General features: G+C 36.3%; 1 protein-coding gene across 1 annotated transcript in view; it reads right to left on the minus strand.

Moving 5' to 3' along the window:
* The window catches only part of LOC138324774 (laminin subunit alpha-like), a 68,322-nt gene that overhangs the window by 16,330 nt on the left and 25,037 nt on the right, over window positions 1-26,955 (minus strand). The window contains 38 exon segments of the mRNA XM_069269912.1: window positions 1,059-1,073; window positions 2,688-2,826; window positions 3,115-3,272; window positions 4,286-4,402; window positions 4,871-5,061; window positions 5,601-5,771; window positions 6,001-6,112; window positions 7,225-7,329; window positions 7,863-8,014; window positions 8,271-8,408; window positions 9,139-9,319; window positions 9,737-10,049; window positions 10,396-10,479; window positions 11,003-11,121; window positions 11,344-11,457; window positions 11,756-11,864; window positions 12,054-12,175; window positions 12,538-12,624; window positions 14,551-14,649; window positions 15,262-15,417; window positions 15,799-15,939; window positions 16,207-16,351; window positions 16,947-17,017; window positions 17,506-17,636; window positions 18,095-18,300; window positions 18,646-18,761; window positions 19,132-19,280; window positions 19,733-19,862; window positions 20,421-20,571; window positions 20,916-20,998; window positions 21,229-21,340; window positions 21,827-21,987; window positions 22,454-22,622; window positions 22,801-22,895; window positions 23,175-23,444; window positions 23,732-23,888; window positions 25,078-25,177; window positions 25,612-25,770. Coding sequence (XP_069126013.1) covers window positions 1,059-1,073; window positions 2,688-2,826; window positions 3,115-3,272; window positions 4,286-4,402; window positions 4,871-5,061; window positions 5,601-5,771; window positions 6,001-6,112; window positions 7,225-7,329; window positions 7,863-8,014; window positions 8,271-8,408; window positions 9,139-9,319; window positions 9,737-10,049; window positions 10,396-10,479; window positions 11,003-11,121; window positions 11,344-11,457; window positions 11,756-11,864; window positions 12,054-12,175; window positions 12,538-12,624; window positions 14,551-14,649; window positions 15,262-15,417; window positions 15,799-15,939; window positions 16,207-16,351; window positions 16,947-17,017; window positions 17,506-17,636; window positions 18,095-18,300; window positions 18,646-18,761; window positions 19,132-19,280; window positions 19,733-19,862; window positions 20,421-20,571; window positions 20,916-20,998; window positions 21,229-21,340; window positions 21,827-21,987; window positions 22,454-22,622; window positions 22,801-22,895; window positions 23,175-23,444; window positions 23,732-23,888; window positions 25,078-25,177; window positions 25,612-25,770 — 5,228 coding nt within the window.

Here is a 26,955-nt window from a genome sequence, read left to right on the forward strand (position 1 = left end):
ATATCAGAAGAACTATGTTTTGAAAGTTTTTGCAAACAGCAAACAGAAACGGACAGAAAGTGGATTTTTGAAAGTTTGAACTATAGCAGAAGAGAATACATCACTGTTACATATTGTTAGTGCTGTAGATAAGAGTTTGAAAATATACACTTATATCTCACATTACAGTACAATATCTCATGTCATTGTTACTAGGTTACTATAGCGACCATAGGGTAGTGTTGTTACTATAGCAACTGAAGGGTACCACTAGGTGACTATAGCAACCATAGGGTAGTGTTGTTACTATAGCAACTGAAGGGTACCACTAGGTTACTATAGCAACCATAAGGTACTTTTTGGTTACTATAGCAACCAAGTAGGTTAGTATAGCAACTATATGATAATGCTATATTTCTATAGAAATCGTAGGGTACCTTTATGTTACTATAGCAACCGAAGGGTACTTTTACGCTACTTTAGCTACCACAGGGTTCCCTTACCTTACTTATGTAACCATAGCAACCAGAGAACATTCTGTTGTTGTGTAGTTGAAAGTCCCATTTTTCTACAACCCTGTTTGATTAGTAAGTCTATTCTACCACTTGGGACCACAAAGATTCAGATATGGGACAAAGGAATTATGGGATATCCTTAGTAGGGGAACGGTATGTTACAGAAGATATCTACTTTATTTATGGGGTTTTCAATATTCACTCCAAATCACGTCTCTAATCTATGGTTGGGGAGTAATTACAATGTACATATTGTATAAAATGTACAAACCAAACTCTGCTCAACTTAAAAATCACAATTTCAGCATACCAAATTTACGCTTAAGTCTCTACAAATCATACTTGCATTGTCAATCAAAATAATTGTACAAAAATTTCGGAAATGATCAGAGTCACCACGAGGTTTGGTTTAGACATGTTTTACTGTAATATGTAGAATGGAGGCAACAGCTCGTCACCCGACACTGAGTCAGGTTGTTTTAGAGCTACAGAGAGCTGAGGCCTCCATAGTGTTAGGTTATATGCTACAATATGTATATAATATGTATAAATACAAATCCTTACTGGCATTAGGAACACCTGAAATAAAAACCCCATCATTAGTCCGATGATGCCACACTCACTATCACACAATGATTCCATTCTCAGAACCCCGTATACTTCTACAGATGAGAAATTTTTAATTACAGTGTACCTTGACCTTAAGATCTAACTCTCAATATACTCAATTTTACCCTAACATTATGCTGACAATAGTATTCCTATATTATTATGGCATTCACCCCTGAAGACACACTTGAACTCTTCTGCTTCCAAGACTGGACCAGTCCATTATGAATATTCAGGGGTGAATGAGTTAAACCTTTACCATGAAAATCATGCATCACCATGTTGTCATGGATACCTTTTGTAACTGTTTTTTTTTCATATATGGCACTACAGTGATATCACATAGTAACAAATCAAAAAATTTTAAACCTAGTTTGTCATTCACAATGATATCTCATATTAAGAAATCAAAAACTTTTAAGCCCAGTTTGTCATTCACATACCAAACACCTGTTATAAGATTTTGTAAAATAATGTTATATATTGATTGTGCCTATTAACTTATTCCCAGCTCTAAATCATGACAAAGTTTTGCAGCCAATTTATCATTCTTCCATTTTTCTCAAAGAGAACAAAATAAATATTTAAGCCAAAATTAGATTTTCACATAGTTAAACTGAATTCAAATTGCTAGATTACAATCTCACTAAACAGTATTATTTGTACATTGTTAACAATTGCATGTAAGGTGGGTGCACACAAACTTATCATGCTGAACCAATATTTAAAACACGAAAGCATCTGTGTTATAAAAATATTCCGCTCATTCAATTACATCCCATGTTTTGTGGCAGAACCTGTTTCAATGAAATCTCTTTTATCTCCTTCACCCCTGATGTCACATTTAGGCTCTTCTAAGTCAAAGCCTAGACTAGTCCATTATGAAATTTAAGGGGTAAATGAGTTAAGTCTCCTTAACTAGTGTGTGCTATCACCTTCATACGATCCTCAATTACAAACTATATCACAAGTTAAACTTTGCATACACAATAACAAGAATATCAAAATTTCTGCTTAAAATATGAAAGGAGACAAAGAAAATCATTGTATCGGTTTTTACTCATGAAATTGTTTTAGACTAAGGATTTTGCTTAAAAGCAAACTAATTACAAATTGTTAGTGTGTCTGACAAAGTAAAAACTGTTTAATCTATGCTCAAAATAATGATACAATTGCTGTTGATAGAGAGTTAGGAATAACAAAGAAATGAAAGCATGTTAACAATATGATCTCTTCAATTGTACCGAGTATTTCATATATCAAGCTGTTTAATTATACTGCTTCTAGCATATGAAGCCAAAACATATCAAATTCCTTTGACTCTTGACCAATTAAAATGTCCATCAATTCCTCCTAACAAGGACGTGTACCATCAAAGTGTGTGATCTAAATCTGATTGATATATGTAATTCATATTATAGCGACAACATCGACAACAAAAAAGACAAGCAAGGCACAGCCTGAAGATTAGTGTTCATAGCTCAGCACTTAGCAGCATCAAAAATGTCAGCCATTTGCAATTAATTTGCATATTTTACATTTAAAGTACATACAAAGAGCAGAAACAAAGATGAATCAGCCTACCTTTCCAAGGGCTTCGGCCGCCACCCCAGTGGCAGCACGCGATGCATTATAGGCATCATTGATCGCCATGACGATACCTTCGTAGGCGTTGGCGGCGCGAAGTGCGAGAGAGGCTGTGTCTCGAGTGTCAGTATATACACTGTAAAAACACAACAGAATTACTTCTATATAATGTCATGGTTTTCTTGATGATCCATCAAGAAATTTGGATTAGTCCACACTACCTGAGCCAAATAAAGAATAAGCCAAACTTAGGTCCTTTACGAATGAAATTATTGTTAGTCAGTTTTTGACTTGAAAGTTTGTGCTGAGAAATCGAGGCCAGATCTTCCATCTTGATTTTTCAGTATTATTGGACCACTAGTTAACTAGAATATTACCTGAACATGTCCGACTACTTCTAATTAACTGGAATATTACTAAATACCTTTCAAGCATTTTGGCCTGATCAACCAGATTCTCAGCGTGTGTCTCCGCCTCCATTTTCTTTGTATCCAAGTCAATGAGGTTGTCACCCAAGCCATCATCAATATCCCTCAGCTGATCGATGCCATCTTCTAAACGATTGGATTGGTCTGTCACCATCTATAAATTACACCATCAACTTATAAATACTAGGGTAGCATCTCACCTATTGTTCATGTATATATTCAAAACAGGTTTTATATGAACATGAACGAAAAAAGGGACACAACTCTGTGTAGGAGTTAGAACATTTCGGGAGTCTTGGGATATATCCTTCTTCATTATTCCTCATTTGTATAAATATATAATTACTTTGTTGAGTTATGAAGTGTACAATGGCATTGGATATTGATAATTGATGTAGAGTAGATAAATTCAAGTATTTACAGTTTACAGTTTTACCTCTAATATCAAGATAGATGATTTAGGTGTTGGCAGATATTCTGTATTTGCATATGACAGTTTCCTCCCTTGAAGGTAGGTATTGATTGTGACATCATTGTGTATATAAAACTTTTCATAGGTTAATTTCATATGTTACACCCATTTCTATTACCAGGTAGTTATATTTGTGAGATTATTTTTCCATAGACCAAAGAATTGTACGTCACATAACGTCATAAATACAAAACGTTTTTCGCAGGGGACTTTAAAAGCGGCACAGTCATTAGCTAAATCAAATGATCGGATAAGATATCACTGCACCAGAACTCAATTTCTTTTGTTGTAAAAGTAAGTAAAATTACAGAAATGTATGTCTGATTAGTACCTGATTTAGTTATCTAAATTAAATTATAAGCATTATTCTCAAATCAAGTCATAGACAAAATACGGACGGACATTCTTTTTCAGACGCTTCGTGCATATGAAGAATGTCCTTTCGTTGTTTTATATTGAGAATAATGCTTAAAGAGAAAAATAACACATGTTTCACTCAAAAAATACTGACGCCACAATGTATACCTACCCGCAAGGGAGTTAATTCTGTAATATGCATAGACAGAAAATGTTTTTGGAGTTATCTGGTTTCTGACATACCAATACTTATTTATAGAATTAGAATTGGTACATCTCATTAATTGATGTAGTGGTATTAATTGATATTACGGTATATATTTGATATATGAACACACCGCGGAGTCAGCCTTGCAGGTATCCAAGGCCTGTCGTGCAGCCTCAATCTCACTCTGTGACATCTTTAGAATCATCTCTGTATCGCGACTCGACTCCTCCACGCCCTTCAAACGCAGCTGTAAAAAATGTCAAGGTAAGTTTTATAATAGAACAATAAGAACTCATATAAAAAACAGAACACTTTCATTTTAAACTTTGATCTATTAATTTTGTTACAATGTGAATCCAGGACCCATCTTACATGTTCAGATTCACCTTGAGACATGTCCTTTGTTCAATTTACCTCATCGTTACAGAATAAAAGAAACAGATGTAAGAAGATTTTTTCTATGGGCAAACTTAAATTAAAAATAATCTTTCAAAAAAAAACCTAAGATTAATCTGGACCCTGTTGTTATTTCTTATTTTACTAGAACTAAATCTTGATGTATTGTGTCTTGCCTGGAATCGTAATTAAGGGAGTATAAATGTACCCAACATCAGGTTTTTTTCTTGAAATCCCCAAAAGTGTTTGGAGAGAGAGTCATTAACACTGTTTCTCCTGAATTATTTGGAAGCAACAGGTGGAAGATATTTGTTCTTACATTAATGATGCTGAGAGCTAGCTGTCTGAGCTTGTTCACCAAAGCGATAGTATCGGACGAGTTGGTAAGACTTCGCTGGCCGTGCTCCTGGAGACTATACAAACTGTTGGAGAGGTCATTAACGACATTGTCGAGTCTGTCAGCCTCAGAATCACCCTGCTTGTACGCATTCTTGTAGCGGTCCAAGTCCACTGAAAACATAATCAAAGTCAATGAAGACATCTCAAGAGAATTTTCATTTTACGTAAACCAGACAACAAAATTCATTACAGTTGCATGTAAAATAATTTTTGCAGCGTTTATTAGTTAATGAGAATTTAAGCAAGGATTAAAGAGTTGTTACAACTAGTGTTTTAGATGTTTTAATATAAAGGTGTGTGGATTATCTACTGTATACACATTATTGGAGTAAATATGTCGAAATACCACAGTGATGATAAGAGCCTATTTTGCGAGTTTAAAACAACACAAAAAGTACCCAGGAGACCTGAACATCGTTGCTTATTACGCGTTTTTTGGTATTAACAGATTTACTAAACAGGCAATAAATACAAGAATATTGAATGCAATTTACAAGGGATTTGAATTCCATTCGTATAAAACGGGATTTTGGACTATCCGAGTTTGTATTAAGTAGGTTGGACTGTACATTACCCCTTCTAATTTGTTGATTTCACTATAAGACTACCCTATATATTAAATTTTATCTTAAATATTCTAGCCTCCTCACATAGTAAGATATCCATAACAGCCTGGTCAGCTCGGTCCTTCACTCCGGTCATGTTGACTGCTCTGATGTCATCCCAAAGATCGGATGACTGCTCAATGTATGTGTCGATGTTGGTAACCTGTATACCCCTCAAGATGGTGGCAAGAACGTCTTCTACTTCTGTCACAGCAGCTGTAAGGTCAAGGTCACATACCGGTGAAGGTCTTATGTAGATTAATTTAACAGTATCATGTATGTACTCGTGTATTTTTTTTAATTTTTATTTTTGATAAAGAGTAATAAGACTACAAGATAAAGGATTAAAATGGAATTATAAAATTTCCTTTTGGAGTTTCGAGTGAAGCAGTCTTAACCAACATAGTTTATCCAATTTCTAAATTCAAAAGTTAATCTCTCTTACCATTAGCATCATCACTGAGGTCAGCGACCTTCTGTTCAAGGTCGTTGGCGTTGGTGAGGAACTGTTGGGACTCCTCCTTCACTAGTTCAGCGGACACCATCTGAGTCTTAGACTGTAACATGTTCAAATAAAACATCAGCAATGTTCTACTCATGATCATCCTATCAATGTGTTGCTCAAATTACGGTTCAGAAGCAACGCAGCTAAATTTAAAATTCACTTTTGTTATTGGCCGTTTATATAACCTCATTAACTTGACAAATTTGTGTAAATTGAAGACCTTGTTTACTTCAAAAGTATTTTTCGGTCCTGACCAAACTTTTCACTTTTCAAGCAAACCAAACTTGAATACACATCCAACTCAAAAGTTTAACCATGAACTCGCTAACTTGTTAATAAAGCTTGACTGTTATCATTTTTCATGATCATTTGAAAATGTGAACCAACGAGGATGGAAGATAATACTATCAGTTTCAACAGTGGTTTTCATACATGAACGTATCACAAAATAGGAAAATGTTTCTATAAAAGGTTGTTTCTGATGATTGCTTGGAGCTCTAAAGTTCTAATGGTGATGCAATATATTACAAAAAACATCTTCAAGGTCTAATTGTCCCCACCTCCATATTAAGACTGGACATGACACGACAGGATTGGGCAGGATAAGGTCGGGACAGAACAGGACTAGTAAAATCTTACATGGGCCCGTCAAGGGATATCTCAACCTGAGTAAAAGATTTTGGCTAATCAACCCGAGTCTTGCTGAGGGTTGATGGTCAAAATCTTTAAGGAGAGTTGAGATATCCCTCTCCACCTGACTTGCCCATGTAAGATTCTTTTTCTCCCATACTTTAAAGAGAAATTGTGAAAATGCAGTCGACAATGCATCGCTGTCGCCGCATGCATTGATGACGTCACTGTCTAGCATGTGTGAGCTGTCTTTTCCCTACACCTGTTAAAGACATTGTTTTCTCCCATATTTGATAGGGTTATCCTGCAGTTGCTAGGGAAAAGATAACTCCGTCTTTTACGGGGTAGAGCAAAGACAGCTCACACGTGCTAGACAATGACGTGACATCATGTTCCTATGATGGCGGTGCTTTTGAAATGTTTCTATCTGACTACATTTTCATCATGTTTCATTTTATTTTACAGAAGAGGCGTACAAATATCTCTAACCTTCATTACATACAACGTTATAAAACCTGACACACTAACACTGACCTTAGCCTCAGTGTCGTCTGCTGTTTTTATGATTTCGGTCACAGCCTGTCTCAGTGGGGTGAGAGTGAAGGCATCATCAGCCGCCTTCATCTCATTAATCTTGGGCTGAAATTCAATATATCACAAACCATTTTATTTTCATCTCTACAAATTTTCCCCTCCATCTTTGTAGATTGAAGAAATATGATAAAAAGATTATTTTAAATAAATATGTTTCAAATAATTTCTTGTAACCTAGCACTTTATACCCTATACCTCCATTAATGTTTTTTGAATTACTATTACTTCAAAACAGACGGATTTGGCAGCAATAACATACCGTATAGGCTTCAATTTCACTAACTTTGAATTAAATGCTGACTGAAAATATGAAAACTGTGTTGGTTTCCTTATGGATTTCTTTCGCAAATTAATTTATAATTTAATTTGTAGAATAATTTTATGAAAGGCTAGTCCAAATTTGTTTCTTTTAAGCGCCCCCTGATTTGCTTCAATTTTTTAAGTGCTCTGGGCACTTATAGGGTCAAATATGGTAATTAAATTATATAACCTTCCTTATCAATTTCTGTCCAATCTATAACATCCAATGTTCACATCGTAATTTTAACAAAAGGGCAAATGTCACAATCAATACATACAGAGAGCATATCTACAGATTCGTTGATCGCCTGTAGACGCTTCATGGCGGTCACTCCTACGGAGACGGTTGCTAGGTTACCGGTCAAGCTGGTCAGATTTCTGTCCATAAACTCAAGGTCATCCAACAGGATGTGTACGCAATTGTCACAGGCTGAAAGGGAATGAATTCATTTTTACTGAGCTACCCAGACAAAAAAATGAGTAAAATTTGCTACAAAATGTTTTCACAGACACAGCAAGCATATTTTAACTGGTTTTGTTTGATTTCACATTACATCTTACAAGGATCCTGAGTAACTATAGATGTGCCAAATTTTGTGGAGAAAGAAGGCCAGGTACCCAGACGACGGCCACTGAAAAACAGCCGATACCTGGAGCTGAAGTAAACAAAGGGGTATGAAACTTACGACGACATCCCTCGTTGGGTACGAGGATCCATCGTGGAAGACACCTGTCACAGCGGTCACCTGTGACGCCCTCGAGACACTGACACACACCGGTGAATGGGTTACAGGTCATCGCACCATCAGCTTCACAGTCACACTCTGTAAAATATCGTAAGTTCATGTTTTTATTGTTAAACAGATATCGTAAAAAGATGTCTACGTCATAATCCAACATACATTAGAAAGAAACTAGAACTTGACGTATAGGTTACTATTTGAAAGCCAATCTTTTAGGCAACAGATATCTCAGGAGAAAAAAGATGTACATAAAAATAAGTATTTCATGTTCTTAAAAGTATTGTCCATACCACATTGTTGATATTTTAGATAACTATAATGGAATATTTAAAAACATCTGAAAGTAAAACAAAATGAAGGAAAAGTGAAATGCAGCATTATAATGTCCTACAGCCTCTGGATCCTACACCCTGAATGAATCCTGCGGTAATTAGGTGTGTTGAGGTGATAATGATGTCCTTTAGCTATGTTTAAAGTTTGGTTAGAATCGGACTTAAACTTTTTGAGAAACAGAGCTAAATACAAAATTTTAAAGCGAAATGTTGACAACAATGCTGCCGCCGGTGGCAAAATAACACCATAGTATCGCCTTCCCCAGTATTGCATTCATGAACTATAAACTGCTGAACCTAGATTTTATCAACGATAAAATTAATCAATGAGATTTGGGTTTTAATCTTTTGGTAAATTAGTTGAAATATGAGCCATTAAATTATGTAAATTTTCACTACAAAGCATAATTTTTTTTACCAACAAATAAGGTTAATCTAATGGATTACTACTTTTTTGGACCAACATGAATGGTTCTTACTTTGACATCCTGCAGCCGAGTAGTCGTAGTATCCATCAATACACTCGTCACACATAAGGCCTGTCACTCCAGGCTGGCAAGAACACTGACCGGTGGTCAAGTCACATTGGAGGCTGGTGGCAGCTAGTCCGCAGTTACAGTCCCGACAACCCTCACAGTCATCAAATCCATACGTATTGGGCTGTAGATAGGAGTTTCAACTAAATAACACTTGTCGATTAACAGAATTAATAAATCATTTCATTTCTTTAATTAGATTCATTACTTACTGAAAGGGACAAATCCAAAATTTAAATTAGCTTCAGGTATTATTTCAACATTGGAAGAATGTTGAAAGTAAAATTAGTATTTTCTAAATGCTTAGGTATCGGTGAAAACTTAATATCATAATCAATGTAGCAGGATTGGACATCATAGACCAGGAAGCTCAATAAGAAGAGCATTAAACTAGTGTTCGGGAGTTCCCTTTTTGAGCCCTAACTTGACCGCTACATTTTCTCCTCCCCTGTTATATAATCTTTAATGTTCAGATGGCCCAATCACAGTAAACTTTCTGTTTCCACATTAACCTATATTCCATCATTTTTTAAGTACTTACAGCACAGCTATCACAGTCCAAGCCCTGTACATTAGGTTTACACCTACACTGGCCGGCCGAGTTATCACACTGCTCCGATCCACACTGGTTACAGGTACAGGGCTGACAATTTTTGGCGTCGACAGCGTCTCCGTACCACCAGTCGCGACACTGAGAACAGTCCACACCTGTCGAGTTGTTGCCACAGACAAGACAAGCTCCTGTCTCCTCGCTACAAGAGCCGCGATCAGTCATATCGATGTTACTAGAACACTGGCACATTTCACATCGACCTCCCTCCTCGTTGGGGTTTCCATAGTAACCTGGAGCACATCTGCAAGGAAATCACAAGAGATAAGACATGGTGAAGAAAGCCATCTACATATCAAAAGCATCATCCAAACCAAAACTTTAACATCAAGCAAAAAAGTGTTATGACTAAATGGTCATCTTATTATATAGCGAGTCATTTACCCACAATAACCTTTTTAACATTGTTCATATTGAACAAGTTACTGTATGGTACAGAGTCAATGTGTGGAATATGAAAGTATTCGAGAAGTCAACGAGTCTCAGAAGAATATGACTATTATGATGGATATAAGCTAGCTATATGATATCATTGAAGTTGATGGGTCTTCAGTTATCTTTCCCTGTATATTCCCTGACAGAGTACTTACCGGTCACAGAGAAGGCCAGCGTAGCCTGGCTGACAGTCACAAGACACCATCTGACCGTTGTACACATTACATCCAAAGGCAAAGCTAGAAAAACAAACAGAACATTTAACATTACAGTAAAACACACAGGTTAACTCCACAAAATTAACATGAATGTATAAGCTCATCATACAGAAAACTCACAATCTGAACAGAAATGCCGGGGATTAAATATAATCATTGACTATATAGACAAACTTTGGTAGTTTTGAAATTTCGAAATCCAAACTGTTGGGGCTGTAAGCGTAAAAATCTATATTATCGAAGGCCACTATATCCTTGATTGATTTTCACGATCAGAAACTAAAACTGTCACCAGAGTGGATGACTAATACCCCCGCTCCACAAATTAAGTAATAACTCCATTAATAGGGGACATTGTAGAACCCTACATAGTTTACAGACAGACAAACGGATGGACAGATGAACAGCCCGATTCCAGTATTTCCCTCTCTCCCCCCCCCAAACTTTGTTGCGGAGGTTATAATTATAAATGTTCTAATTTCTAAGGTCGTGCAGTAAAGCAGTATAACTACATATGTATTCAATGGTTGTGATGACAACTTACTTGTTACTGGCCACAGGAAGGGGACAGCTACAGATGGTACAGCCCTCACGAGACGGGTCGCCATAGTGACCAGGTAAACAAGTATCGCAGTGGTCTCCCATGGTATTGTCAAGACAACCCTGAGTAAACGATACAGTTTAATCAAAAAACATTTTCTAATTTCAATGTTTAAAAACTTCATGAAATTGAAGCAATTAATTTGCCATGTATTCATATGTATACAGTCAAATCAGTTTTGTGAATTAGCCAACCAAAAAGATTTGTGAATTTGTGAATTGTAGCCAATCAGAATTGTAAATGTGAAAAAGGCAATTAGCCACATCATGGACCTTAGTACTTACCAGACATACTCCAGTGTTGGGGTCACAAGTATCGGTGTGTCCGTTACAATTACATGGTATACATGCGCCCAGGAACGGAGCATTCTGTGTACGATAGTATCCTTGTGAACAGCTCTACAAAAAGAAATATAAATCGTCTTTAAATTAAATATTTCTCAAAAATCCTTCAGTGCAAACTTAAAATCTACTGATTTTATATGCAGCTTTACAGATTCAGTAACACCAGTAAGACACTCTATCAAAATTCAGAAGAACCTGCAAAATAAAATTTCTTAAATACAAACAAAGTCCGAAATAGATATTGTTTTTCATGAATAAAAAATTCAAGAAAACATGGTTCAACTGTGTGTAAATAGTATTAAAGCATTTGAGGAAATTTGTTAAATAAACATGTTATTTTTTCCCAGCTCACCTCACAGGAAGTGCCGGTATAGCCTGGAGGACAATTACACTGTTCCACAGTCAGGGCTGGGCCGTCCTCACCATCAGGGGAGGCAACCAACATTGTCACATTCATCAATCTGCAGCAATAAATATGGAAAAAGAATAAGAAGTTTTTCTTATATCTTTACATTATCGATTATGTCCTTTGTAAAAATTTTGACTAAAAATTTTATATATAAGATAAGCATTGTTATCAGAAATTGGAGTAACGTTAATCAAGTTTGGCCTTGACCTTTACTTTTCATTTGACATTGACATTTGCGTACCTGAGCTGGTCGATGTTGGTGGTGTAAGCGGCCCTAATGTGTAAGGACTGGAGATCGACTAGGACTGACATGAAATTATCACGATTCACAAATGTCCTCGTGTCGTCGTACATGAAGTGACTCTGTAACAGAACGTCCAATACAACTTTGGGAGACTGCCAAGTTCATCTGTTAATAGATTTCTATGTAACAATTAGGAATTCATCTTGTCAACAATTTACAGATGGGTGCTATCTATTTTTCTTTAAAAGTTCGTAAGTAAATGCTACAACACTTAAAGCGCAGTTGAAACCCTTTAAAGCTTCTAAAAGTTCATAAGTAAATGCTACAACACTTAAAGCGCAGTTGAAACCGTTTAAAGCTTCTAAAAGTTCATAAGTAAATGCTACAACACTTAAAGTGCAGTTGGTAGCTATCAAAACTTTAAAAGGCTACAACTCTTGAAGTGCAGTTGCTACCCACCAAAAACCCATCTCCAACCTACCTCCATTAACGGCACTGTGACTTCATACATAACACCTCCCTGGTAGTCAGCAGCGTCAAGCATATGTACGATGGTCATGTTTCTTCCCTGTTAACAAGTATCATGGGATTAAACAAGGGTCATGTGATTGAACAAGGGTCATGTGATTAAACAAGGGTCATGTGATTAAACAAGGGTCATGTGATTAAATAAGTATTGTATAAGGCGGTGCAAGATCATGGTATTGTGGTATTATTACCTCCTAGATTTACAATCACATTTTATTATCTGTTTTAAAGTTACCATAACAACAGAACCAGCAGAATCAACATGGCAAATTTTGGATACAACAATAACGCCTCATATTCCTAAACAAAGTTGTTATAGTAACATCATAAAAGAATGGTAGACTCTTGTGTCTTGATACAATGTCTACCGTATTTTTGCGCGTATAGTGCACACCCGCGTATAGTGCGCAGGTACGTTTTTGAGTTTTATTTTTCAAAAAAAAATAAATCAAAAAACAAAATCGAATTTTTACATTTTCATTCAAAACGTTTTGCATAGGCTCCAAACACACTTCAAGAACAAAATAAAACTAGTCCTATTGTTTATCAGTGCCTAAAACAACCTTCTGTACATTAAAATTTAACTGGCGAGGAGTTTGACACGATGATTGACACTTTGTTTACACGGCACTAGCGACAGGCATAGTTAGCTTGTAAATTGCCGGTGACACTATAATGAGGTATCAACAACGATGTTTTTTACAATCAAATAATTAATCATACCTTGTGTAATTCCAAGTGGTATCAATCAAGTCTATTGTGTATCTGATGGGCATTTAGATTTAATTATGTCCCAAGATATTAGCTGGAGAGCCGACCGAGCTAGGCTAATCAACCACAGTAGGCCGCCATATTTGAGTACTGACTCCACACTTGCGTATTCTCAATTATTTGAATTAGTATTGAAATAAAGATGAGATTTTACAGAACCATTTCAAAGGATGGTAATAAGAGTGTATTTGACAGCCATACCGTCATTTTTAGTGCTGATTGGTCAGTTTTAATGTAAGAAGGTTTTAGTTTCGTATTTAATTTGCTGACTCTGCTTGTGGCTATTACACTCACTTCCGTAAACATTTGCAAGTTCAAAAGTTTTCACATGCTGGCGAAACATATTTATAAGGTAATCAGTTTAATGTGACAAATCAATTACACACTTATACATCGTTTCAAGCTCCAGACTGCATTCATTTAGCCATTTAGATTTGGAGATACCTTACTGAAGATTCACGATCGTAACATGTGTCCGGTCATGAACACATGTGCTCCCAAAACGGACTTTCAAGAAATTAAAGATATAAATTTGAAGTGAGCTTTTCATTTTATATTGAATATATGCATTGAATATTGACTTAAAGATCCAAGTATTTAATCATAACTCTCAACATGTACAAAATGTTAGGCTACTGCACACTTTAGCTTGGACCTGCCGGTCGGTCTTCCCAGTCGGTCATCTACTCCAACAATGTTAGAGGTATAGCACGACGAGACACTTTTGATCATTACATCGTGTCTAATGATCTCGGTATTGCACATCAGAAGTTTCTCTATATCGAGATCTAATATTATTGGATTATCGGTCATCATGACCCAATGCCTGTGCTTGCGTATAGTGAACACCCCAACTTTTCACTTGATAATTTATGAAAAAAAGTGTGCACTATACGCGCAAAAATACGGTAAGTATATGGTCGGTGGTGTAGTGGTTAAGCCGCTCGCCTTTCACCTAGCCGGCCTGGGTTCAATCCCAGGCACGGACGTGAAAATGTCAGGGGTCATCTACCCAATCACGTGGGTTTTCTCAAAGCACTCCAGTTTCCTCCCACACTAAGACTCCTCACGCGCTTACATTCGGGCCATCGAGAGTGATTTACATCGAGAGTGATTTATATAAGTTCTATAACTTGTTTTTCAATCGATGTAAAATAAATAAAGTTTATATTTATATAAGTATATGGTGTATTACCATGAGAACGACAGCCGGCCCTGTAAACTCCTCCTCTGATGTGGGGTCCTCCAGCATGTAGATAAAGGAGTATTGTAGGCCACCACCGTAAGACACCACCTATAGAAACAAAGTTAAAACAATAGGACATTTTCAATAAATCTTATGATCACATTTTTTTGTTTACAATGATGGCAAATGCTAGAGATTACATCCACAGATTTGATACCTCAACACAAAATACAATGTCTAGTACACAGCTCTGAAATTGCAATGCAAGGTACATGGTAATAATTTCAATGATATTTTATGACTTGTTATTCAGATTTTACTTGAATAAACCAGGGCCCAAATGTTCAAAATGTGATTAGGCTTATCACAGTTAAATGACAATTTTCAAATCAAGATAAAACAATTTCTGGTAATACAAATTTTACAAAATTTTACAAGAATCTTAAGGGCTCTATTCTCTACTTACTTGCTGAGTTTAGTGAAGATATAAACACAAATGTTGCAGTAAATGAGAATTGGATATTTCACTTATCATTCGATTAAGCTAATCATGCTTTGAACGACCGGCCCAGATATTCAGATGTTACTTTTATATTATGTTAGACACTTGATATTACTGGACGTCAACAATTTTAAATATTTCATAGTCTGACCTTTTGTACACTCATGCCTCATTCTGAGTTGAATGACCTTGACCTTCAATTCTGGAAGCACACTCACCTTGTTGCCGAGGTAAGAGTCGGGAGCCACCCAGTAAATGGGAGAGTCGGTGTCAGTAACAAAGGTCTGTACATTAAGAATGGCTACTATATCTCCAGCCTCGCGCACTGAGCTCGGGTCGACATTTGTAGCAGTCCATCCCACCATATCCTTGTGCTGGTGAAACAAACAATAGCCCCATTGTCATAAGCAAATACTTTTCAAATGTCTGCCAATCAGATTAGATTAAAAGTGATTTTCCACCTGAATTGGTTACTCATTTATACTTCTTAGATCAACTTTAAAGAAAATCTAAGCCGTAATCCTTTGTACTCACCAGAATTAAGACAGAATTACAATAAAATTTCAACCTCAGTAAGTTAATTATTTTTGTGACTCTATAAAATTATCAATTTCGTTTTACATTCCCATTTTAAAATTTAAAGCTGTTTCGGAAAAGTAGGGACCCTTTGATACATGAGATGGAGATGTATATTCCTTCCTATTGTACAAATCACCCATAGAGATAATCCATGATAAAACCCAGTGTAATCTTACCATTCCCCAGGTGTATGTGGTGCTGTCACAGGTACGAGTGGTGCCGAAACAGAAACAGCTCGTACAGCCTTTAGGGTTGCGTGGGTCAAGGTTAAAGGTTCCGGGCTGGCATCGGTCACAGGTACCAGAGTCAACATTGGCCTGCATAAGAGAGAAGAAAATTTTGAAACTTTCAGAAAATATAATTGAGATAATATTTTACAAGATTGAGTGAAAATTTCAAGACTTAAATTACAGAGACACTGTCCATTCGTCTGGTCACAGATGGCTGCTTCTGTACCGATATTGTTACACTCCAGTGAATACAAAAAATACGTACCTTACAGAGACATTGTCCATTTGTCTGGTCACAGATGGTTGTTTCTGTACCAATACTGTTCCACTCCAGTAAATACAAACAATACGTACCTTACAGAGACATTGTCCATTCGTCTGGTCACAGATGGCTGCTTCTGTACCGATACTGTTACAGTTACATTCTTCGCAGTGAGGGAAAGCGTAGAATCCAATATGGCAGCTATCACACTTACGTCCCTTAATGTTGTCCTTACACCTATAACAAGATCATTAAGACTGTAACGTACTTTGTTAGTTCCGAGCTCATCTCACCTATAACAAGATCATCAAGACTCTCACGTAGTTTGTTAGTTCTGAGCTCATCTTGATTTGCACTTTTCTATAAAGAAAAGTCTTCTCAGAAGATTTTCGACCTTATAGACAGTAGAACTTCCAGAAACAGAAGACCTACAATCAAGTCAACGAAAGTTATATTCTAGAAGTAAAGAGGGCAAATCGAGTTAGGCTCTGGGGAATCATAATAAGACCTTTATCCAATAGCTACTGCAGAATTATCAAGCCAACCCGTCTGATCCTTTATAAGTTATGGTGGTAATTCTGGGTACAGGTGTGCTGACAGACGGACACTCTGATTTTGAGATTAGGGTCCCTTCTAGGCTTATTGTATAATTTATAATGTTAGAACAATTTTTTAATCAATGCCAAAAACATGTCATTCATGAACAAACTGATGTGAAGACATACATTCCTATTAAGACAACTTCCCTCCCCTTTATTTTGTTTGCACAGAGTATACAATGTAATTTTATTAGGCCTAAAAGAAAGACCATTCTACGAGGGGCTGTCCATACCTGCACTGACCGGTGCCTTGCTCGCAGTTGAGGTCACCATCCAGTACTCCGTAGTAGTTACAATCGCAGTCCTAAAACATAAAGAAAAGATTCTAAAACAACAATAATTTTACATCATCTAAAGCCAACAATCTGATAAATATACAACAAATACAAGAGAAAACCAAAGACTTTGATCTTTCTGTGTATTGTCAGCAGGTCTCTTTAAGTTACTTTCCTAAATTTGATTCCTGCTGACATCGTTTCTTGTGTACATTACACTAACCTGATTTTAAACTTATTTTTCCCCCAAATATGATGTATTTGCATATACAGAGTTATCTGCCCTTGCGGGTAGGTATTGATTGTGACGAAATGTGTTTGCAAGCGTAACATTATAATACTTTTCAGAGAAAATGACACGAGTTTTACTCTCAAAATAATGACATCACAATGGATACCTACCCCAAAAGGCAACTCTGCAATATGCAAAGACAAAATAGATGAAAAGGTAAATGAATCATGGTTTATAGATGATGATTATAGCACTTAAAACAACTGCAGTGTCCAGACAACTTACAGTACAGCCGACCAGAGGATCGTAGCCGAAGGTCTCGGCGACACACTGATCACACATCGTACCAGCGACACGTGGGGGGCACACACATTCTCCAGTAATGGGGTGGCACTTTCCATATGGGCAGTTACATTCTGTAAAATAAAGAATTTCCATCAGATATTTTCATTTTTTTTACTTACTTAAAATGCAGGCCTGATGAAGAAAATTCAAGGAAAGTAAATTCCACAAGTTAAATTACATAACACCATTAACCATGGTATTTTTTTTTCAGAATTAAAACTTGATAAGTCTGTGATCCTTGACCTCTCTGTAATTGAGAATGAGTTGTTTAACAATAATCTAAACGCCCCTTTGACTCTTAAAGAAAGGAACTCTATCTTCAATGTCTTGACAGCTTGTCATTTGAACATATCAGGAATTGTCCTTACTTTTTGGAAGTTGTTTTATTAAAAGGGAGAAGCAATGTTGAACAATTGATGTTGAACATTATTCAACATCATTTATCATATAAGAGAGTAAAACTATTGCTGTAGTGCTGTTTCTGAGAAGATAGACTGAAGTGCCACACCAGAGTGCACGCTCCACTGACCTCTACAGTTGGGGAAGCCATAGTAACCCTCGGCACAGTGGGTACAGCTACGACCGATGACGTTATCACGACACTGGCACTGACCACCAAAGTTTACACAACTAAAGCTGAGGGAACCGTCAATGTTACAACTACAGGGCACGGCACCGTTGTTAAAATCTGTTGTCAGGGAGAAGATTCCTTGGCGACAAAACTCGGAGTTGCTTCTGTAAATGAAATCAATTTAACATTAATTTTTTTTTAATTGAAATGACAAATTGACTAAATTTCACCTTTTCATGTCTTAAACCATGTCTTAAGAATTTTTTTAACTTATATAATTTTGTGACATAGAATTAAAACATTCCATAATACTTTAAACAGAAACCTTATTTCTGAGAATTCTAACCACCTGGAAAAATTTAATCACACATGCAGAAACCGTTTTGTTTTTCCTATGAGTTTGATGTTGTTAATTTAACCATCAGCCTCTGTCATAATCACTTTTTGATAACCACTATCCAATTTTTACAATATATTTTCCAAACATCAGTTATTTGAAAATTTCTTACATGAGTTGAAATCCTGGTCCGACACAGTTTGCCAGGAAGTCAGCTGAGGCGTCCACCGGCTGGATGTCGAGGTCAGCAGTGGAGAATCTTGTGGCTGGGATCATCAACAGGTAGTCCTGTAAAGAGAGATGTGACAACATGTTTATTAGTATCTTAATAATCTCTGTACTACATACATGCCATGCTTACATGCATTTCGAATAGAAGCATGGTTGTCTGAGGTTCAATATAACCCGTGTTTACTGCATATATGAACTAAAATAATGGGTCTCTAAATGGAAAAAGACCTAATAAGGCATAAAGCCAGACATGAATATTTTGATAACTTCTCAGGGAGTACAGATATTACTGTGTAATAAAATAGATTAAAAAACAAACAGACTGACAAAATCTTTGATCTTTAATAATTCGGGTTTTCTTTACAGGGTGTTTTTGTTCTCTCCATTAAATGTATGCATGATTTGATAACAATACTAAAACACTTACCAGGTAGATGTCGCGTCCACTGGTGTTGTTGAGGCGCAGGAACACCCTGTTGTCATTTACACCGATGGTATTGGTGCCATCTTGTTTGTCGAAGTAGATCAGTCCACGACAGCCCGACACACCAGGACAATACCTCGGCCGGAACATACCTGGAACAAAACACCCAATCATTAACCTCTATAATTATAAAATAATTAAAACAATAGTGGATCAGGCCTCGATTTCTTGAGACAAAAGTGACGACATAAGTCAAAACTTGAGTTATTTCTATTATGTAATCTATGTTAATAATTTTAGACTTAAGTTGTTTATTGACTTAAGCTTGCTTCGAAAAATTGGGGCCAGACACATATTGTATCACTTTTTTTAATTGACCATTCTCAATCAGTTTAATCCTTTCATAATTGTAAGTGTGTATAAATATCAATGACATCTCTATGAAGGTATTAAATAGTGAACTTATTTCCTCATAATATTACTCTGTAAAGTCTGATGCTGACTGTTGGTAAACCCAAACCTATTATCATAAGACAAGGACTGTGAATAATGATAATGTATTACAACTGTGATAAGAAATGACCACGGTTGATGAAGTACTGACCTTGATAGATTTGACCGTCAGCATGAATGGTCACTGGAAGGTCAATTCCAGCCTCACTTGGGAGGTAGAAGTGGACGACAAACACATAACGATCTGGATTCTGGACTGTCGTCTCCACCTCAATGGTCGACTGTAAATTAACAACATAATATCAAAATTTATGATCACGTAATGCACCAGGCCACTAAATATTTACGATTTCTATGTACCAGTTATACAAAAACAGAAATTCTGCAAGACATCAATATATCTGGCTTCATATAAAATCGGAATATAAAACCTGAACAGTTTAAGATGAGATTAGAAGGATAGTATGGTTAACACTAAAAGTCCTCCGCTCCATTCAATACAGGGACATACTTATCTATTAAAAACAAGCACGCCATTTGTCATCTTTGCAACTGTCGTACCATCATGGAGCATAAATAATGACATTGTGTGGAAATATCTTTAGAATCACATTATACTAATAATTTATTTAACCATACACTAAACCCAATGTAACTCGAAGACTCGTATCATTTGTACGATTCATTTCATTTGTAATATTTTGTTGGTTACATTATAACTTTATACTCAACATTTTAACTTATTAAATTTGACTGCTTGAATATCTGAAGAAACATTACAGTCCTTTTGATAGATATTGAGTATTAACAATTTTCGATCATCAATCCATGCACCTTACCACTGTATCATTCAGGTGTACGAGACCAACGTTATCGTCTACAATCCAGGTCGGGAACTCGTTAGGTCCGACACGAAGGTCATGGTTTGGTGGGTCCTCAAACTCAATCCTTCGGGAGTCAGCAGGCACAGACCAATGGGAACCAATACAGCTGCAAAACAACACAATTAGGGCTCTCAAACGTTGATATCATCATGAAAGCTGAATGTACACAACACATATACTCTTATGTCTCCTGATATAATATACGTTATAGTCATTGACACAATCTATTGTTCAAAGTACTAAAGGTTGGTTCTGGAATAACAATTGGATTTTGCTAAATTCAGTCATTTACTGACAGAAATCCATTCATGGGCTTATCTTTCATGGACGAATCATCTTTATTGTCACTCAAGTATCTGAAATAGCGGACGTCAAAAAACCATACAGCTAAGATACATCCAAAATATTGTTGATATTTACGGAAATCGACTGTAGCTGTTTATAACTTACATGCCGTTGATACGGATACAGATGATGCTGGGTCGTACATATCCAAGTGTCCAATCAGGGTAAGGGATAGCCACAACAGAGCCCTAAAACATTTATACGATTCATCAATAACATAGATTCTCGTCTTAATCACATTTTTACATATAATATAGATGAATACTTAGTCAATTAAAATGACGAATCTCTTAAAACAGAATAAAAGATGCCTTAATATTTCTGTTGAAATATTTGATGCACTTTTTTCAAAAAATTTACATCTGAAACTAAGAATACTTAATATCAGATGTGAGAGGCGAGAGAAATGAACACTTACAATAGCGACGTCCACATTATTATCCCCGGTAAGGATGATTTGAGCAGTTCCATTGAGGAAGTTGAGGGCTGGCATATTGTCTAGGTCCTTTAATACCTCACGGCACAGTACACTGTGAAAAAAATATAAAAAAATATGACATTACGACACACAAATCCATATTTGATATTCCCTGAGAACCCTAAAAGAAGTATATGACCAAAAAGCTTTTTTTTTTTTAATTTTAACATATGTTGTCTTATATAAAAGCTATAAGTAGATATTCCGATCCAATGAAACAGTGATCCTCACGGCACAGTACACTTAAAATGAAATTGTTTTATCATTATGATACAGCATCATTATGATAGAGCACACTGCCAGAAATGGATTATTTTAACAAATCCTAATCAGTTATATTCATTTTTTGCTGGGAAAACTAAAGAAGTATGTAATTAAAAGATTATTTAAGATCTCAAAGCAGTTTTTAAAGACCTTGCGTATGTTACTAAGTGAGAAAACAATCAGGCACTTCATTAAGGTCGCATCCATTAGTGATCCTTGCTACCCACAGTGATTATACTAGAAATCTATTGAAAGAGGAGATTGTCATGGTTACCTGTATTTACAGTTACTGAGGGACACCGTTCCGAGGTAGTCCCCGTCGGGGGTCCTGATGGTGACATTCAAGTCGTGTGTGGTGTTGGACAGGGCAAAGTAGTTGACCACGATGATATACTGGCCAGGGTCGGGGACAGCCAAGTCCAGGTTCAATGATGGCTGAGGGTAAAATGATCATTATAGAAACATACATGATATAACCACATCCTAAAATGACAAATAAAATGCGCAACTAGACCATATGAAAGTTTCATCCTTCTGTTGATACTGAATCTCAGCGAAGATCAACAGATTATGGGGATAATTCACGTACCACGTAAAACCCAAAAACGTTTGCGCGGGATTAATATCTCCAGCTGAAATGACGTTAGCGTGGAATATCATCTTTTTTAACTATAATATGAAGAATGCTCATCATGACAATTTTTTACACAGAACATAAAATATAGTCCTACCTCATAAATTCTCCAGGGTTTATGCTCTACTGTACAACTAGTGCTCACACTAAACTCTTATAGAAATATCTTAAAAGTAAAGTCCTCAAGAAAATTTCTCACATGTTTTACACTCATATCTACTCTGCCACTAGTGCTCGCACTAAACTATCTTATAAGTGAAGTCCTACCTGGTTTCTGTCCAGCTTAGCCATGCCATCTATGTCCAGTTCATTAAGGACGTCGCGGTCAGAGAACACCTGAGTTGGTACGACGTTGCCATCGGTATCAATGGTGTAACCGTTCTCGCCCGACACAGCGGGGAAACGAGACAGGTCAGGGAAGTTGTAATACAGACACCTGGAAGATCAGATTTCAATGTAAAATACACAGAACAAATCAGAAGAGAACTTTGCACTACTGTCTAACTTATGGCAGAAAAACAACTAGAACTGTCGCCAAAGTGGGCGACTAATACCCCTCTATTCATAATTATAAAGTCCTCAAAAAATGATGTGATATCTGAGTGTGTACTTACGGGCCATCGTCATCAGGTACAGTACATGGGCGGGTGACCGTCTGCTGCAACACCGTGGCCTCGTAGTAGGCTTGAGGTACCAGAACCATGTAATCCTATGGAAAGCAAAAAAAGATACTACTGAACTTGTGGTCTGACATAGATGTTTTTGTGAACTGTAAATGTTTCCATATTCTATTGTCTAGATTTAATATTGTTTATTCAAAGCTTTTTCTTCTTTATGATCAATACTTACTAAAGTTTCATTCAATTTTGTGGTGTATGCATATATTTTCTAAGGATGTAGTAAAATTATGTTGTGATTTAGCAGAAGTATACAGCCAAAGGCAGCTTGGGCAACATGTTTAAAAAGTTTGAGGATATTTGATTATTACCAGAAGCAGAAGGTCCGGAGATTTGATGGAAATTGTCCAGACTCCCGGGTTCAGCACGAAATCCTTAACGCCGATGTCAGAACCAACCGTCACAAACTGTGGCATCTCTGAGTGGACAAACATCACCTCGCTGGTCTGCTTGACGTCAGCCACCGACTGAGGGGTAAGAGTTACCTCCCCCTTGACTGTGTACGCGTTCAGATTCTCAAAGCGATAGATGATGCGGTAGAGACTGGGTCGAGTCACTACAACGTCCATCAGAACTTCAGGCTGTAAAACCAATCAGGCGCAATTATCATTTAAAATAAATAATTCAAATTCATTGATAACGGATAAGATTTAAAACAGAGGACAAAATTGTATTTAGTTAATATATTTGAAATATAAAAATAGCTACACAAATCATTATTTGAAGTACTAGCATAATACCAAACCTTGTTATCTGAAGTTCTGAAAATTACTTAGCTCAGAGTTGGGTATCGATGAAAAGTCCAGAAAATACTTGACAAATAAACTCCACATTATATCAATGTGAACATGTAAAAGCCCTTACTAACCTGTAGATGTGTGAGGATAGCGTATCCCCTCCATGAATAGTTGTTAAATATTTCCTGATCAAAGCCGTATCGTATGCTGGACCCCTCCGGGGTTTTTCCGTCCTCGATCTCGTAGATGAGCTGCTGCAGTGAGGGGTAGAAATGTAATGTGTCCGGGCTGTAACATATAAACATAGGGCTTTAGAAAGATACTAGCGGTTCTTCAGGAAAAGAAAGTCATTTATTTTTCTGAAAGCTTTACAATTTTCCAAGCTATTATCATTTTTATGTCTAATGATAACAGTGATTCAAAGAGATTAATTCTGAAAATCTTTACTAAAACACATTGGGATATGAGGAAGTCGACCGTTTCTACTTGGTGCAAAAATAAAATAAATAAACAATTGAATGAAATGTTAAATTCTTGCTGGTTTTATCTATGCTTAAACAACACTTAGTTTCCATCTAGGGCAAGACTGATCACAAGCTATAGTGATCGTAGTGAAACCAAGTGTTATCGAGCTTAATTTAGTTACATGTTGCACAGAAACAAGAAATCGTAATGCGCATGTCTTATAGACTCGAGCCAAACCACTGATTTCATAGTCATTCCATGTTAACTAGACTTCATTTGCACATGTGTCATTGTTACTTATACGAATGTATAATCTTAATAAATAGAACAGCATGACCTTAGTCATTAGTCAGTGACCTTGACCTTAGTTATTGGTCAGTGACCATGACCTTAGTCATTAGTCAGTGACCTTGACCTTAGTCATTAGTCAGTGACCATGACCTTAGTCATTAGTCAGTGACCATGACCTTAGTCATTAGTCAGTGACCATGACCTTAGTCATTAGTCAGTGACCTTGACCTTAGTCATTAGTCAGTGACCATGACCTTAGTCATTAGTCAGTGACCATGACCTTAGTCATTAGTCAGTGACCTTGACCTTAGCTAGTCATTAGTCAGTGACCATGACCTTAGTCATTAGTCAGTGACCTTGACCTTAGTCATTAGTCAGTGACCATGACCTTAGTCATTAGTCAGTGACCATGACCTTAGTCATTAGTCAGTGACCATGACCTTAGTCATTAGTCAGTGACCATGACCTTAGTCATTAGTCAGTGACCATGACCTTAGTCATTAGTCAGTGACCATGACCTTAGTCATTAGTCAGTGACCATGACCTTAGTCATTAGTCAGTGACCATGACCTTAGTCATTAGTCAGTGAACGAACTCGCTCCTTATAAAACTATGATGATTCAACTTAAGTCATTTAATGTACAAAAACACAAAATACTTTTGTGACTGTCCAATAATATATCTATATTAATACTGACCACTGTCTCGTACTCATACTGACCTTTCACAGCGTTTGCCTCGGACCCTGGGTTTACACCGACACTGACCGGTCATACTGTCACAGACCGGACTGACCGATCCGCCCATATCACAGTTACATTCTGGATAAACAGAAATAAAACAGCTATAAACTTGACCAATAACTTCTTTGTCAAATAGGAATCTACACTTTAATTCTATCATCATTATTTTAGGACTTGATCATCAGAGAGACTCCTTAAACCCAAACAAAATAACACCATTTCCTGACCAGTGGATTGGGGGCACGGTGGCCATTATTACCGGACACTAATTTTTACTGACAGATCAATATATGGAACCTATTTCAAATTATAATCTGAAGTTGACTGATCAAAATAAGCTTTAATTTGAAATCATGTGAAACCAGGTTCACCTCCCAAACTAAAAAATGTTGACTCTTATGTAATCCATTCTCAATAAACACATTTTAAAAGTAAGAAAAAAATCTTCAGTTAATTCAGCGATAGAGATGAATGGAACTTTGAGATCCAGTTAATATAGATGGTATGCCTACCGATGCATCCAAATGGGTTTTCATTGCTGAGGCCGTAAAAGCCTGGCTGACACGTGTCACAGCGACGGCCACCTGCATTCGTCTTACACATACACTGGCCATCGAGAGGGTCACAGTTACTGAGTCCGGACATCGTCCCTGGGGCGTGACAGTCACAGGCTGCCATGGAAACAAACACGAGATTGAATTAAAAATATGTTGTTTTATTTACAATAGGGCAGAATATTCTATTCCAGGCAAATTATACATTAGATTAATTTTATTTCTTAAATGAATGATGTATTAAAATGAACATGCAATGAATTAACGATACATGAAAATGAATGTTACGTACTTTATCATTAAATGTTAATCTTTTGTTACATTTGTTTGATGATGAAAAACTAAAAACCGCTTGGTGCATAAATTAGAAATAGAAGACTACAGGAAGCATTTGAATTTTTTTTAAAAAAATTTCTTCTTAAATTGCAGCCTTGCTCGATTTCTCTTCAATAGAGTGGAGTTTACAAACCTCCATGTAATTAAAAGATTTGTAAAAGTCGGCTTTACAGAAAGGAAATGTGGTATTTAACTTGTTATCACATCCTGTCTGCTAGATAAAATCTCCAATCTATCTCATAACAGGTAATCTTTACCAGAAATGCTCTAAGGGGATTAAACTTAAGAAGCATTTTATAAAATATACTTAATATATACTACAAAAGCGTGTATATTTTTAAAATAATATTCATAAAAAGTCTAAAGTGATAATGATGTAGGGCCTATCACACCTGCAGGCCTTAATAGACTAATCCATGTCAATGGGTCGACTAGTTTATGTGGGAATATAAGGGGTGAACATGGAAGCTTTACACATCTGAAAGCAACATGTTAATACAAGTGCATAAGAATTATAAATTCTTTATTTAGTTTCAAAGAAATTAAAAAGTACATAGAGTTATAAATTCATATTCTAGGCTGTGCTAGGTGGCTAAAAAGGACAATGTTTTATATTCCTTGTACTGATAAATACGTTGCTTTCTTAAATGATAATGTACACATATCTAATGGTATTTTTTGTTGTATGACATATTTGTTTTTCTTGCCGAAATATACCGTTGAAATAAATAATTTGAAAGACAATTGTTTTCTTTTCAAAATGCAATCCAAAAATGTTAGTTTTGAATAATAAGTTATATTTTTTGCCTATAACAAGTAGATGAAAAGCTTTGTTCCAATTGTAAATTTTATTATAAATGGTACTCAGATGCAATAAATAACTAGTTTGAGATCATGATAAAATGATATACATATTTTAAATAGCACAATGTTAATGCTATATAAATGTATTAAGTATGGCAAGTA

This window comes from Argopecten irradians, chromosome 6 (genome assembly GCF_041381155.1).
Source record: "Argopecten irradians isolate NY chromosome 6, Ai_NY, whole genome shotgun sequence".
In the NCBI taxonomy this organism is placed as follows: domain Eukaryota; kingdom Metazoa; phylum Mollusca; class Bivalvia; order Pectinida; family Pectinidae; genus Argopecten; species Argopecten irradians.